The 17,755-nt window shown below is 38.6% G+C and overlaps 1 protein-coding gene across 1 annotated transcript in view; it reads right to left on the bottom strand.

The window, feature by feature from the left end:
- The window catches only part of slc12a5a (solute carrier family 12 member 5a), a 280,430-nt gene that overhangs the window by 51,621 nt on the left and 211,054 nt on the right, over nucleotides 1-17,755 (bottom strand). The window contains 1 exon segment of the mRNA XM_046339260.1: nucleotides 10,376-10,522. Coding sequence (XP_046195216.1) covers nucleotides 10,376-10,522 — 147 coding nt within the window.

Raw genomic sequence — 17,755 nt, 5'->3', positions numbered from 1 at the left:
CTCTGAAGTAATGGATAGTGGACATGGAAGTAATGAATAGTGGACACAGGACCCTGAAGTAATGAATAGGGGATGCAGGACTCTGAAGTAATGGATAGGGGATGCAGGACCCTGAAGTAATGACTAATGGACATAGGACCTGGAAATAATGAATAGGGGACGCTTGACCCGGAAGTAATGAATAGGGGACGCATGACCCGGAAGTTATGAATAGGGGACGCATGACCCGGAAGTTATGAATAGGGGACGCATGACCCGGAAGTTATGAATAGGGGACGCAGGACCCGGACGTAAGGAATAGGGCAAACAAACAACAAACTTTCCATCCAGACAGCTAAAGCTAATTTTAGCGACATGCTTTATTAGTGGTCAGAATAGACAGTGGTGTGATATGCAAGGCTACGTGCAGGGGGTAACACACATGAATATCACGGTAATAACGCTCGGATGCTCCTTCCAACATATGGGTTAATGGGACATTGCTCCAGAGACGCTTAACATAGAAATAATTCCCAGAACGAATGATGGCGAAACAGCCCATTTGATGTATAGTCTAAATATTCCATTCGTTTGAGCATAATCATATAACTGTTCCACAGCCTTGTGATGACTGAGTGGCTGAGAAGTAGAACGCTGTCAACAACATGTATGTTAACAACAACACACACTGTCAACAACATGTATATTAACAACAACACACTGTCAACAACATGTATGTTAACAACAACACACTGTCAACAACATGTATGTTAACAACATACACTATCAACAACATGTATGTTAACAACAACACACTATCAACAACATGTATGTTAACAACAACACACTATCAACAACATGTATGTTAACAACAACATACACTATCACAACATGTAGGTTAACAACAACACACTATCAACAACATGTATGTTAACAACAACATACACTATCACAACATGTAGGTTAACAACAACACACTATCAACAACATGTATGTTAACAACAACATACACTATCACAACATGTAGCTTAACAACAACACACTATCAACAACATGTATGTTAACAACAACATACACTATCCCAACATGTATGTTAACAACAACACACTATCAACAACATGTATGTTAACAACAACATACACTATCAACAACATGTATGTTAACAACAACACACTATCAACAACATGTATGTTAACATCAACACACTATCAACAACATGTATGTTAACAACAACATACACTGTAAACAACATGTATGTTAACAACAACATACACTATCAACATGTATGTTAACAACAACACACTATCAACAACATGTATGTTAACAACAACACACTATCAACAACATGTATGTTAACAACAACATACACTATCAACAACATGTATGTTAACAACAACATACAGTGCCTTGCGAAAGTATTCGGCCCCCTTGAACTTTGCGACTTTTTGCCACATTTCTGGCTTCAAACATAAAGATATAAAACTGTATTTTTTTGTGAAGAATCAACAACAAGTGGGACACAATCATGAAGTGGAACGACATTTATTGGATATTTCAAACTTTTTTAACAAATCAAAAACTGAAAAGTTGGGCGTGCAAAATTATTCAGCCCCTTTACTTTCAGTGCAGCAAACTCTCTCCAGGATTTCAGTGAGGATCTCTGAATGATCCAATGTTGACCTAAATGACTAATGATGATAAATACAATCCACCTGTGTGTAATCAAGTCTCCATATAAATGCACCTGCACTGTGATAGTCTAAGAGGTCCGTTAAAAGCGCAGAGAGCATCATGAAGAACAAGGAACACACCAGGCAGGTCCGAGATACTGTTGTGAAGAACTTTAAAGCCAGATTTGGATACAAAAATATTTCCCAAGCTTTAAACACCCCAAGGAGCACTGTGCAAGCGATAATATTGAAATGGAAGGAGTATCAGACCACTGCAAATCTACCAAGACCTGGCCGTCCCTCTAAACTTTCAGCTCATACAAGGAGAAGACTGATCAGAGATGCAGCCAAGAGGCCCATGATCACTCTGGATGAACTGCAGAGATCTACAGCTGAGGTGGGAGACTCTGTCCATAGGTCAACAATCAGTTGTATATTGCACAAATCTGGCCTTTATGGAAGAGTGGCAAGAAGAAAGCCATTTCTTAAAGATATCCATAAAAAGTGTTGTTTAAAGTTTGCCACAAGCCACCTGGGAGACACACCAAACATGTGGAAGAAGGTGCTCTGGTCAGTTGAAACCAAAATTGAACTCATCAGGGACAGGGAAGATGGTTAAAATTGATGGGAAGATGGATGGAGCCAAATACAGGACCATTCTGGAAGAAAACCTGATGGAGTCTGCAAAAGACCTGAGACTGGGACGGAGATTTGTCTTCCAACAAGACAATGATGCAAAATCTACAATGGAATGGTTCAAAAATAAACATATCCAGGTGTTAGAATGGCCAAGTCAAAGTCCAGACCTGAATCCAATCGAGAATCTGTGGAAAGAACTGAAAACTGCTGTTCACAAATGCTCTCCATCCAACCTCACTGAGTTCGAGCTGTTTTGCAAGGAGGAATGGGAAAAAATGTCAGTCTCTCGATGTGCAAAACTTATAGAGACATACCCCAAGCGACTTACAGCTGTAATCGCAGCTAAAGGTGGCGCTACAAAGTATTAACTTAAGGGGGCTGAATAATTTTGCACGCCCAATTTTTCAGTTTTTGATTTGTTAAAAAAGTTTGAAATATCCAATAAATGTCATTCCACTTCATGATTGTGTCCCACTTGTTGTTGATTCTTCACAAAAAAATACAGTTTTTTTGTATATCTTTATGTTTGAAGCCTGAAATGTGGCAAAAGGTTGCAAAGTTCAAGGGGGCCGAATACTTTCGCAAGGCACTGTACACTATCAACAACATGTATGTTAACAACAACACACACTATCAACAACATGTATGTTAACAACAACATACACTATCAACAACATGTATGTCAACAACAACACACTATCAACAACATGTATGTTAACAACAACACACTATCACAACATGTATGTTAACAACAACATACACTATCAACAACATGTATGTTAACAACAACACACTGTAAACAACATGTATGTTAACAACAACATACACTATCACAACATGTATGTTAACAACAACACACACTATCAACAACATGTATGTTAACAACAACATACACTATCACAACATGTATGTTAACAACAACATACACTATCACAACATGTATGTTAACAACAACATACACTATCAACAACATGTATGTTAACAACAACACACTGTAAACAACATGTATGTTAACAACAACATACACTATCACAATATGTATGTTAACAACAACACACTATCAACAACATGTATGTTAACAACAACATACACTATCAACAACATGTATGTTAACAACAACACACTATCAACAACATGTATGTTAACAACAACATACACTATCACAACATGTATGTTAACAACAACATACACTATCAACAACATGTATGTTAACAACAACACACTATCAACAACATGTATGTTAACAACAACACACTATCACAACATGTATGTTAACAACAACACACTATCAACAACATGTAGGTTAACAACAACACACTATCAACAACATGTAGGTTAACAACAACATACTATCAACAACATGTAGGTTAACAACAACACACTATCAACAACATGTAGGTTAACAACAACACACTATCAACAACATGTATGTTAACAACAACATACACTATCACAACATGTATGTTAACAACAACACACTATCAACAACATGTATGTTAACAACAACACACTATCAACAACATGTATGTTAACAACAACATACACTATCACAACATGTAGGTTAACAACAACACACTATCAACAACATGTAGGTTAACAACAACACACTATCAACAACATGTAGGTTAACAACAACACACTATCAACAACATGTAGGTTAACAACAACACACTATCAACAACATGTAGGTTAACAACAACACACTATCAACAACATGTATGTTAACAACAACATACACTATCACAACATGTATGTTAACAACAACACACTATCAACAACATGTATGTTAACAACAACACACTATCAACAACATGTATGTTAACAACAACATACACTATCAACAACATGTATGTTAACAACAACACACACTATCAACAACATGTATGTTAACAACAACATACACTATCAACAACATGTATGTTAACAACCACACACACTATCAACAACATGTATGTTAACAACAACACACTATCAACAACATGTATGTTAACAACAACACACTATCAACAACATGTAGGTTAACAACAACACACTATCAACAACATGTATGTTAACAACAACATACACTATCAACAACATGTATGTTAACAACAACACACACTATCAACAACATGTATGTTAACAACAACACACTATCAACAACATGTATGTTAACAACAACACACTATCAACAACATGTATGTTAACAACAACACACACTATCAACAACATGTATGTTAACAACAACACACTATCAACAACATGTATGTTAACAACAACACACTATCAACAACATGTATGTTAACAACAACATACACTATCAACAACATGTATGTTAACAACAACACACACTATCAACAACATGTATGTTAACAACAACACACTATCAACAACATTATTGTTAACAAAAACATGTTTGTATGTGTGTGTGTGTGTGTGCATGTTTGTATGTGTGTGTGTGTGTGTGTGTGTGTGTGTGTGTGTGTGCATGTGTGTGTGTGTGTGCATGTTTGTATGTGTGTGTGTGCATGTTTGTATGTGTGTGTGTGTGTGGATGTTTGTATGTGTGCGTGTGCATGTTTGTATGTGTGTATGTATGTGTGTGAGTGTGTGTGTGTGTGTGTGTGTGTGTGTGTGTGTGTGTGTGTGTGTGTGTGTGTGTGTGTGTGTGTGTGTGTGTGTGTGTGTGTGTGTGTGTGTGTGTGTGTGTGTGTGTGTGTGTGTGTGAAAGCAAGTTAGCCACGGTAAGGATTTGAGGGGGTTGATTTATAAATATCTCTCCCAGAGAAAAATCTAGGCTAAGCGAATACACATAGATGCATGCCGAATCACAAACGAGCAACGATATATGAACACAACCCCACTAACACTAACAAATACACAACCTCACCAACAGTAACAAATACACAACCTCACCAACAGTAACAAATACACAACCCCACTAACAAACACACAACCCCACTAACATTATCAAATACACAACCCCACTAACAAATACACAACCCCACTAACAAATACACAACCCCACTAACAAACACACAACCCCACTAACAAATACACAACCCCACTAACAAATACACAAACCCACTAACAAATACACAACCCCACTAACAGTAACAAACACACAACCCCACTAACAAACACACAACCCCACTAACAAATATACAACCCCACTAACAGTAACAAATACACAACCACACTAACAAATACACAACCCCACTAACAAATATACAACCCCACTAACAGTAACAAACACACAACCCTACTAACAAATATACAACCCCACTAACAGTAACAAACACACAACCCCACTAACAAATACACAAACCCACTAACAGTAACAAATACACAACCACACTAACAAATACACAACCCCACTACCAAACACACAACCCCACTAACAAATACACACCCCCACTAACAAACACACAACCCCACTAACAAACACACAACCCCACTAACAAATACACACCCCCACTAACAGTAACAAACACACAACCCCACTAACAGTAACAAACACACAACCCCACTACCAAACACACAACCCCACTAACAAATACACAACCCCACTAACAAATATACAACCCCACTAACAGTAACAAATACACAACCACACTAACAAATACACAACCCCACTAACAAATATACAACCCCACTAACAGTAACAAACACACAACCCTACTAACAAATATACAACCCCACTAACAGTAACAAACACACAACCCCACTAACAAATACACACCCCCACTAACAGTAACAAACACACAACCCCACTAACAGTAACAAATACACACCCCCACTAACAGTAACAAACACACAACTCCACTAACAAATATACACCCCCACTAACAGTAACAAACACACAACCCCACTAACAGTAACAAATACACACCCCCACTAACAGTAACAAATACACAACCCCACTAACAGTAACAAACACACAACCCCACTAACAGTAACAAATACACAACCCCACTACCAAACACACAACCCCACTAACAAACACACAACCCCAATAACAAACACACAACCCCACTAACAGTAACAAATACACACCCCCACTATCAGTAACAAACACACAACCCCACTAACAGTAACAAATACACAACCCCACTACCAAACACACAACCCCACTAACAAACACACAACCCCAATAACAAACACACAACTCCACTAACAAATATACACCCCCACTAACAGTAACAAACACACAACCCCACTAACAGTAACAAATACACACCCCCACTAACAAACACACAACCCCACTAACAAACACACAACCCCACTAACAAACACACAACCCCACTAACAAACACACAACCCCACTAACAAACACACAACCCCACTAACAAATACACACCCCCACTAACAAACACACAACCCCACTAACAAACACACAACCCCACTAACAAATACACACCCCCACTAACAGTAACAAACACACAACCCCACTAACAAATATACAACCCCACTAACAGTAACAAATACACAACCACACTAACAAATACACAACCCCACTAACAAATATACAACCCCACTAACAGTAACAAACACACAACCCCACTAACAGTAACAAATACACAACCCCACTACCAAACACACAACCCCACTAACAAACACACAACCCCAATAACAAACACACAACTCCACTAACAAATATACACCCCCACTAACAGTAACAAACACACAACCCCACTAACAGTAACAAATACACAACCCCACTAACAAATATACAACCCCACTAACAGTAACTAATATTAGTTCATTAGTTAACTGCACCTCAGATTGCAGCCCAAATAAATGCTCCACAGAGTTCAGACACATCTCAGCATCAACTGTTTAGAGGAGACTGTAAATCAGGCATTTATGGTCAAATTGCTGCAAATAAACCACTACTAAAAGGCACCAATAAGAAGAAGAGACTTGCTTGGGCCAAGAAACACGAGCAATGGACAATAGACAGGTGGAAATCTGTCCTTTGGTCTGATGAGTCCAAATTTGAGATTTTTGGTTCCAACCGCCGTGTTTTTTTGAGAAGCAGTGTCGGTGAATGGTGATCTCCACATGTGTGGTTCCCACCGTGAAGCATGGAGGAGGAGGTGTGATGGTGTGGGAGTGCTTTGCTGGTGACACTGTCTGTGATTTATTTAGAATTCAAAGCACATTTCACCAGCAATGCTACCACAACATTCTGAAGCGATACACCATCACATCTGGTTTGCGCTATGACTATAATTTGTTTTTTCAACAGGACAATGATCCAACACACCTTTCACAAATTAACTTTTAACAAGGCACACCTGTTAATTGAAATGCATTCATGAAGCTGGTTGAGAGAATGCCAAGAGTGTGCAAAGCCGTCATCAAGGTAAAGGGTGGCTACTTTGAAGAATCTTAAATATAAAATACATTTGGATTTGTTTAACACTTATTTGGTTATTACATGATTCCATATATGTTATTTCATAGTTTTGATGTCTTCACTATTATTCTAAATCTGTAGAAAATAGTAAAAATAAAGAAAAACCCTTGAATGGTGGGTAGGTGTCCAAACTTTTGACTGGTACTGAATATATCTTTTTTATACAGGTAGACAGGGGTGGTTTGCCAGTCATTGGGACAACAATCCAACTTGGGATGGGGGAGGTTTTAGCAGATGGAATAGTGGAGAACAATTTGAGGTTTACTGAGTAGCAGTGCAAATAACATGGTACAGCTATATGGACACTCAATCATTATGGTACTTTTTAATGGAAAGTTTACAAACATATATTATGATAAATAGAATTGAAACTTGAATCTCGTTATGGTAAATGGTGAAATAAATATAGCCAGTTATAATTGTAATGGCTTAGCAGGTGAGAAAAAAAAGATCAGTATTTACCTGACTAAAAGAGAAGGAATATAATATCTATTGTTAACAGGAAACTCATTCAATAATTTTAGATGAAGTTCCAAGTGATTTTCATTTTGTAAATCTGTTCCCATGTATTCCCATATGCATAATATAGAGACGTGATCATATACAAATAATAATCATTAATAATCATTGATTGGATATACACTACAGTGTAGACATTGTTAATGTTGTGAATGACGATTGTACCCGTAAAACACCAGTCTCAATGTCAACAGTGAAGAGGCGACTCCGGGATGCTGGCCTTCTAGGCAGAGTTGCAAAAAAAAAAGCCATATCACAGACTGGCCAATAAAAATAAAATATTAAGATGGGCAAAAGAACACAGACACTGGACAGAGGAACTCTGCCTAGAAGGCCAGCATCCCGGGGGTCGCCTCTTCACTGTTGACGTTGAGACTGGTGTTTTGCAGGTACTATTTAATGAAGCTGCCAGTTGAGGACTTGTGAGGCGTCTGTTTCTCAAACTAGACACTCTATTGTACTTGTCCTCTTGCTCAGTTGGGGCCTCCCACTCCTCTTTCTATTCTGGTTAGAGACAGTTTGCACTGATCTGTGAATGGACTAGTACACAGCGTTGTACGAGATCTTCAGTTTCTTGGCAATCTCTCGCATAGAATAGCCTTCATTTCTCAGAACAAGAATAGACTGACGAGTTTCAGGAAAAAGTTATTTGTTTCTGGCAATTTTGAGCCTGTAATTGATCCCACAAATGCTGATGCTCCAACTAGTCTCAAGAAGGCCAGTTTTATTGCTTATTTAATAAGGACAACAGTTTTCAGCTGTGCTAAAGGGTTTTCTAATAATCAAATAGCCTTTTAAAATGATCACCTTGGATTAGCTAACACAACGTGACATTGGAGTGATGGTTGCTGAGAATGGGCCTCTGTACGCCTATGTTGATATTCCATTACAAATCAGCCGTTTCCAGCTACAATAGTCATTTACAACATTAACAATGTCTACACTGCATTTCTGATCAATTTGATGTTATTTTAATGGACAAAAAAAACGTTGCTTTTCTTTCAATAACAAGGACATTTGCAAGTGACCCCAAACGTTTTGAATGGTAGTGTAAATAGCACTTTTCTACCAACTGAGGTACTCAAAGCATTGTGGGAAACTCACCTCATCCACCATCAATGAGCTGCACCCACCTCAGTGATGCACAGAGACCATTTCTGTGCCAGAACACTCACCACACATCAGCTATCAGGTGGAGAGGTGAGGAGTCATATATGCCAATTAGGAATGAGGGGGATGATTAGGTGGCCATGATGGAATGTGGCCAGGTTGGGAATTTAGCTATGCGGCATGGAAACTTGAATGACCACAGAGAGTCGGGACACCCATTTTAACGTCCAATCCGAAAGACGGCACCCTACACAGGACAATGTACCCAAATATAATTAAGGTTTGAAATGATTATGTTTTAGTCACATATTTTATCTGTAAAGGCTTTTTGCGGTCAATTTGCAGTCAAAAATTCTGCCCCCCCCCCCGATCATCCGCTCAAGAAAAGATTGGCCAACGGCTGAATCTAATTGATGATCCCTGACCTATACGGTCCTGATCTATCCACGCTTCTTTGAAAATGTAATCTAATAATTTATCAAGCCTAGAAGCAATACAAGACTCTATTATTATGGTGGGAGATTATAATACAATTTTAAATCCCTCAATGGACCTTAAAGGAACTCACAGTATAAACTATCATTACCCTTATGCACTTAAGGAAATCACAAATATCATTGATATATTGGAACAAGTGGATATATGGAGGTTTACATATCCTGACCTAGTGAGATATACAGTGCATTCGGAAAGTATTCAGATCCCTTGAGACTGGTGTCTGGTGTTTTGCAGGTACTATTTAATGAAGCTGCCAGTTGAGGACTTGTGAGGCATCTGTTTCTCAAACTCGACACTCTAATGTACTTGTCCTCTTGCTCAGTTGTGCACCGGGACCTCCCACTTCTCTTTCTATTCTGGATAGAGCCAGACACTTACAGTGGAACAGAGACACTTACAGGAACACAGACATTTACGGTAACACAGACACGTACAGTAACACAGACACTTACAGAGGAACACATGTGAAGAAAGGAGCTTAGACTGACTAGACTTTAGCTCAATGAATAACACAGTCTCATTACATGCAGTTGTCCCAGATTTGAACACAGGTACTTACAGTAGAACAACACATGAAGACGATGATGAAGGAGCCAATGACTCCTCCGATGCCCACCATCCAGGTCATCCGCAGGAACAGGATCACCCCGAAGATGTTCTGGATACAGGGGAGGTACACTCCCATCAGGGTCCCCAACTGTGGAGCCTGTAGGGAGGGAGAGAGGAGGTGGACATGGAATCAATGTTACCTAGCAAACCTGAAATGTTGTGAAATTTCCAGTGCACGTTTAATGTGAACACTGAGGCTGTACCCGCTTTAAGTTACAGTTATAACAGTGGCCAAGTAGGCTACTGTGGCTATTTGATCATAATGTAGGCCTACCAGAGTGGTCTACTATCAAAAACAATGGAGAAAATGCATCCCATAACATTTTAACATGGAAGTAGCTGTTCTATCATTCTGCCTACAGTAGCAGACAATGTGTGGTGTTCAATTGTAGGCATAAATTCCATGAGACTTTTGAAAAAAAACACGTGCAAGGCTTGACATTAACCTGTGTATCTACTTGTTCTTCAGACAAGGAGGTGACTGAAAATGTTGTTGTTTTGTTTGATGTAAGAAACCACTTTACAAAATAAAATACAGCATTATTCCCATACCATTATTACAGAGAATCAGACAAATTTGGCAAGTTCTCATTTACAACTGTGACCTGGCCAAGATAAAGCAAAGCAGTGCAACACAAACAACAACACAGAGTTACACATGGGATAAACAAACCTACAGTCAATTACACAATAGAAAGATCTATATACAGTGTGTGCAAATGAAGTAAGGAGGTGAGGCAATAAATAGGCCAATAGTGGCGAAGTAATTACAATTTAGAAATTTACACTGGAGTGATGTATGTGCAGATGAGGATGTGCAAGTAGAAATGCTAGTGTGCAAAAGAGCAGAAAAACCAAAACAAATATGGGGATGAGGTAGGTAGTTGGTTGGATGGGCTATTTACAGATGGGCTGTGTACAGCTGCAGCGATCGGTAAGCTGCTCTAACAGCTGACGCTTAAAGTTAGTGAGTGAGCTATAAATCTCCAACTTCAGTGATATTTTCAATTTGTTCCAGTCATTGGCAGCAGAGAACTGGAAGGAAAGGCAGCCAAAGAAGGTGTTGGCTTTGGGGATGACCAGTGAGATATACCTGCTGGAGCGCGTGCTACGGTTGGGTGTTGCTATGGTGACCAATGAGCTGAGGTAAGGCAGAGCTTTACTTAGCAAAGACTTATAGATGACCTCGAGCCAGTGGGTTTGGCGACGAATATGTAGAGAGGACCAGCCAACGAGAGCATACAGGTCGCAGTGGTGGGTAGTATATGGGGCTTTGCTGACAAAACGGATGGCACTGTGATAGACTGCATCCAATTTGCTGAGTAGAGTGTTGGAGGCTATTTTGCAAATGACATCACCAAAGTCAAGGCTCAGTAGGATAGTCAGTTTTACGAGGGTATGTTTGGCAGCATGAGTGAAGGAGGCTTTGTTTTCAAAATAGGAAGCCGATTGTAGATTTAACTTTGGATTGGAGATGCTTAATGTGAGTCTGGAAGGAGAGTTTACAGTCTAACCAGACACCTAGGTATTTGTAGTTGTCCACATATTCTAAGTCAGAACCGTCCAGAGTAGTGATGCTAGTCGGGCAGGCAGGTGCAGGCAGCGATCGGTTGAAGAGCATGCATTTCGTTTTACTAACATTTAAGAGCAGTTGGAGGACACGGAAGGAGTGTTGTATGGCGTTGAAGCTAGTTTTGAAGTTTGTTAACACAGTGTCCAAAGAAGGGCCAGATGTATACAGAATGTATACATGTCATACAAGCAAGCCAAATGTGCACCTCACCTCATTTCCTCACCTCATTTCCTCACCTCATTTCCATATCATAAAACTCATATACAGTCAACGTTTATGGTCATTATGTCTGATGTACAGTTACAAGATGACATGATGTCATACCTTGGGCTGTTCTGAACAGAATGAGCCGATGTTTGTCTATTGTGAAGATCATTCGCCGTGGAACACGCACCTGAATGCTCTCATGACTCCTTTCTATGCGCTCCAAACATTACAATTGGTTTCTCTGAATTGCCCTGTGAAAGCCTAACACTGTAAGACCATATTTTATCATTTAGCTAGTCATGTTGGAAATAGAACAAGCTTTCAAATGATGCCCACCTGACCCAGATTGTGATTTATAATAGGATGTTTTTGGTTTGCTTAAACAACAACAGTAATTGTGAGATGGCGGGGATGCAGGGTTGTGTTCCAAACAAAACAACTAGAAGTGTGCTTGCTCTAGTTTCTCAACGGCACAGCTAGGAGAGCTCAAAAAAGCACATTATAGTTGAACACTGTTCTTTGAGTCATTAAAGTGCATTGAAATTACTTAGGAACTGTGTACACTTTGGAGAGGTGTGTGGTCACTTAAACCCTTGTCATTTTTCTGTCTTATGTTGCACGTACCCAACGTTTTCCAGGAATATTCGTATCATGTTACTGAATGTATCCAGAGTATTTTCTGATTTCTATATCAACAAATGCGGTGACAAGTACAGTAAATGTAAAACGCACATAAAATCAAGTGTAATGTTTGGATTCAGTCTTGTGTCTGGTCAACTGTTGTGTACTCAACGTTGGTCTAATCATTTTCCAATTTTCCCATCTCCAAACAGTTCCCTTTCATTTGCTACCTTGCTTATACGTATGCTTTTCATATTTCTTCTGTAAGAAACATTTAAATTTAGCCGTATCCATATACGCCAATTCCCACGAGTCTAAGGGTTAAGTAGACTGGAACTGTGGCCATTTAAAAAAATGGAAAACGTGGTCTTGGCGCATAGAATTAAAAAAGTATTGTCAGATATTATTCATCCTAATCAGACAGGTTTTTTACATGGACGATACATTTGAGATAATATAATAAGACAAGTACTGGAAACAATAGAATACTATGAAATATCGGGGACACCAGGCCTGGATTTCATAGCTGATTTTGAAAAGGCTTTTGATAAAGTTCGACTGGAGTTTATATATAAATACCTAGAATATTTACAGGGAATATTTAATATTTTGGGGAATCTCTTATAAAATGGGTTAAAATTATGTATAGTAACCCTAGGTGTAAAATAGTAAATAATGGCTACATCTCAGAACGTTTTAAACTATCTAGAGGAGTAAAACAAGGTTGTCCACTATCGGCATATCTATTTATTATTGCCATCGAAATGTTAGCTGTTAAAATTAGATCAAACAATAATATTAAGGGATTAGAAATCCGTGGCTTAAAAACTAAGGTGTCATTGTACGCTGATGATGAATCTTTTCTATTAAAACCACAATTAGAATCTCGGCCTCATAGATGATCTAGATACCTTTGCTATACTCTCCGGATTAAAACCACAATTAGAATCTCTCCACAGCCTCATAGAGGATCTAGATACCTTTGCTATACTCTCCGGATTAAAACCAAATTTGGTTGATTATGTAATATTACATATTGGATCATTAAAACATGCTAATTTGACATTACCATGTAGTTTATCAATTAAATGGTCTGACGGAGATGTGGACATAATCGGTATACAAATCCCAAAAGAAAGAAATGATCTCACTGCAATACATTTGTATAGAAAGTTAACAAAAATAAATAAGATCTTGCTACCATGGAAAGGAAAATACCTGTATGAAAAGTCATAGTTAATCAATTAATAATATAATAATTATTTTATCAAAAATGTTTATTTTTAATTTACAATGTGTAGAAGCTATGAGAATAGAAAGGTTCAATCCGTTTGTGAAGCATCACGGCACAGTTGAAAAATATATGGCCAATAGAAATCCAAAATGGATGATGTTGAGAGATAAATGGGAGGGGTTGAATGGAGCTGAAGGGTGGGACTAATAACAAGATAACAAATGTAAAACAAATGACATCAGAAATAGAGGAAGGACTAAAAACAAACAAAATATAACTATTGTAGAATATATTGTGTCTGTAAAATGTGTAAAAGATGTATAAACTGAAGGAGAAGCCTAAGTGATATTGTTTATTAGTTTACTCCAATTGGGGGAAGGGTGGTAGAGCTTGCGGGGAATAAAAAAGGTATATTCTAAAACATGTATGTCTATATAGGTATGTGTATGTATACATGTGTATATGTATGCATGTGTGTATGTACGGTGGGGCAAAAAAGTATTTAGTCAGCCACCAATTGTGCAAGTTCTCCCACTTAAAAAGATGAGAGAGGCCTGTCATTTTCATCATAGGTACACTAATGAATTTATTTGCAAAATATGGTGGAAAATAAGTATTTGGTCACCTACAAACAAGCAAGATTTCTGGCTCTCACAGACCTGTAACTTCTTCTTTAAGAGGCTCCTCTGTCCTCCACTCGTTACCTGTATTAATGGAACCTGTTTGAACTTGTTATCAGTATAAAAGACACCTGTCTACAACCTCAAACAGTCGCACTCCAAACTCCACTATGGCCAAGACCAAAGAGCTGTCAAAGGACACCAGAAACAAAATTGTAGACTTGCACCAGGCTGGGAAGACTGAATCTGCAATAGGTAAGTAGCTTGGTTTGAAGAAATCAACTGTGGGAGCAATTATTAGGAAATGGAAGACATGCAAGACCACTGATAATCTCCCTCGATCTGGGGCTCCACGCAAGATCTCACCCCGTGGGGTCAAAATTATCACAAGAACGGTGAGCAAAAATCTCAGAACCACACGGGGGGACCTAGTGAATGACCTGCAGAGAGCTGGGACCAAAGTAACAAAGCCTACCATCAGTAACACACTACGCCGCCAGGGACTCAAATCCTGCAGTGTCAGACGTGTCCCCCTGCTTAAGCCAGTACATGTCCAGGCCCGTCTGAAGTTTGCTAGAGAGCATTTGGATGATCCAGAAGAAGATTGGGAGAATGTCATATGGTCAGATGAAACCAAAATATAACTTTTCAGTAAAAACTCAACTCGTCGTGTTTGGAGGACAAAGACTGCTGAGTTGCATCCAAAGAACACCATACCTACTGTGAAGCATGGGGGTGGAAACATCATGCTTTGGGGTTGTTTTTCTGCAAAGGGACCAGGACGACTGATCCGTGTAAAGGAAAGAATGAATGGGGCCATGTATCGTGAGATTTTGAGTGAAAACCTCCTTCCATCAGCAAGGGCATTGAAGATGAAACGTGGCTGGGTCTTTCAGCATGACAATGATCCCAAACACACCGCCCGGGCAATGAAGGAGTGGCTTCGTGAGAAGCATTTCAAGGTCCTGTAGTGGTCTAGCCAGTCTCCAGATCTCAACCCCATTTTTTTCATCTCATTTTTTCTGTCATAGTTGAAGTGTACCAATGATGAAAATGACAGGCCTCTCTCATCTTTTTAAGTGGGAGAACTTGCACAATTGGTGGCTGACTAAATACTGTTTTGCCCCACTGTAGGTATGTGTATGTATATATGTGTATATGTATGCATGTGAGTATGTATATGGATATATATTTACCCAAAAAATAAATGGGGGATTGGAAATGATGCAGGCAATTACATTGATGGAAGCAACATTCTTTTCGCAATATTAAGCTGATCCACCTCTTAGGGGGAAAAAAATGAAAAAAAGAAACATTTCTACTTAGCCCTATCCATATACGTCAACGGGTCTAAGGGTGAAGTAGAACAGAACTGTGGCCATTTTTCTAAATGGAAAACGTGGTCTGTACATCATCTTCAATATCCACAATCTTTGCCCATAGGAGGAAAGCAGGAAGTAGGTCTGTTCTAGTGATTCTATTTCTATGGTGATATCACTGCCAGTCTGATGAGTATGATTGATGAGGATGTGAAGAGGAATTTATTAAGGAATGTCGCCGTCTCATATGAAGCTGGAAGTGATGACAGAAACTTTGATACTTTACAGAGAGTTTTATTTCTAACTGCGATTCAGATAGTTTTACAGGCCTGGGAGGCACTGATTAATGCGAGAGAGCATTCCTGGGGCTTGAAGTGGCAGCAGCTGCTGAGTGGAGAAAGTAGACCTTGTAATTAAATCATCTTCTGAAAAAAAGGGTGTCCTGACGAATGCCTGACATTAAATGAATATTAAGGTCTACTGTGATGTAGTTTGATTTGAGAAGCTGGGCTTCAAATAGTAATAAGAGCCTGTTTTGGAGAGTTGACAAGTCACACAAACATAATTATATTAAAATTTATGCAAGAAACAACAGGCCAAGTGCACATGCAGAGTTCAAATTAGAAAATGCTCATCACTTGTGAAATGCTGATGAAACTCGCTGTGTAGACAGACTGGAGTAGAAATGGAATGATAAACCAAAAATGATAGACATCAACCATGATCACATCGCAGGCATTTTGCTTACATCGTTCATTAAAATAATTAGAGAAATGTGTGAAGTTTGAAATGAAATGTGATTATTAATGAGACAATTGAGGGCTACAACCATCAAACTAGCTAGTAGTAGTTTAAAGGATAATAAAAAAATAAAAAAACAATGTTATTAACATATCCTTCTATTTATTGTTATCACATTAATTCAAGCAATTTATTGCGATATGATTGTTTCTGCCTTACGCCCAGCTCTAGAATGGGGTAATCCTGAATGGTTCATCTGGGCCAAATCCTTATTTTGGATTCAAGCGTGTGCCTCAAGTAGGATTCAGTCCCATATGTTTTGTTGAACCTCTTCTTCTAGCCAAGTTCCCTCTCTCTCTATTTTGTCCCAAAGAGTAGCTGCTTCCATGGCTAATCGGGATCCCTAATAAATACAAATACTGTCCTTAGGGATCACAGGAAGTGAAGCTGACACTAGCTGACCAGTTTATGTTGATTTGTTATATTTTCTTATCAAACGGTTCACCTAACAACAGTTCACCTAACATCTATTGTCTATTTGTTGATTTATATTCAGACAGTTCACCTAACAACAGTTCACCTAACAATAGTTCACCTAACAACAGTTCACCTAACAACAGTTCACCTAACATCTATTGTCTATTTGTTGATTTATATTCAGACAGTTCACCTAACAACAGTTCACCTAACAACAGTTCACCTAACAACAGTTCACCTAACAACAGTTCACCTAACATCTATTGTCTATTTGTTGATTTATATTCAGACAGTTCACCTAACAACAGTTCACCTAACAATAGTTCACCTAACAACAGTTCACCTAACAATAGTTCACCTAACAATAGTTCACCTAACAACAGTTCACCTAACAACAGTTCACCTAACAACAGTTCACCTAACAACTATTATCTATTTGTTGATTTATATTCAGACAGTTCACCTAACATCTATTTGTTAGTTTTTAATCAGACAGTTCACCTAACATCTATTGTCTATTTGTTGGGTTTTAAATCAG

This window comes from Oncorhynchus gorbuscha, linkage group LG03 (assembly GCF_021184085.1).
Source record: "Oncorhynchus gorbuscha isolate QuinsamMale2020 ecotype Even-year linkage group LG03, OgorEven_v1.0, whole genome shotgun sequence".
Lineage (NCBI taxonomy): Eukaryota > Metazoa > Chordata > Actinopteri > Salmoniformes > Salmonidae > Oncorhynchus > Oncorhynchus gorbuscha.
This window is presented reverse-complemented; position numbering and strand designations above follow the sequence as displayed.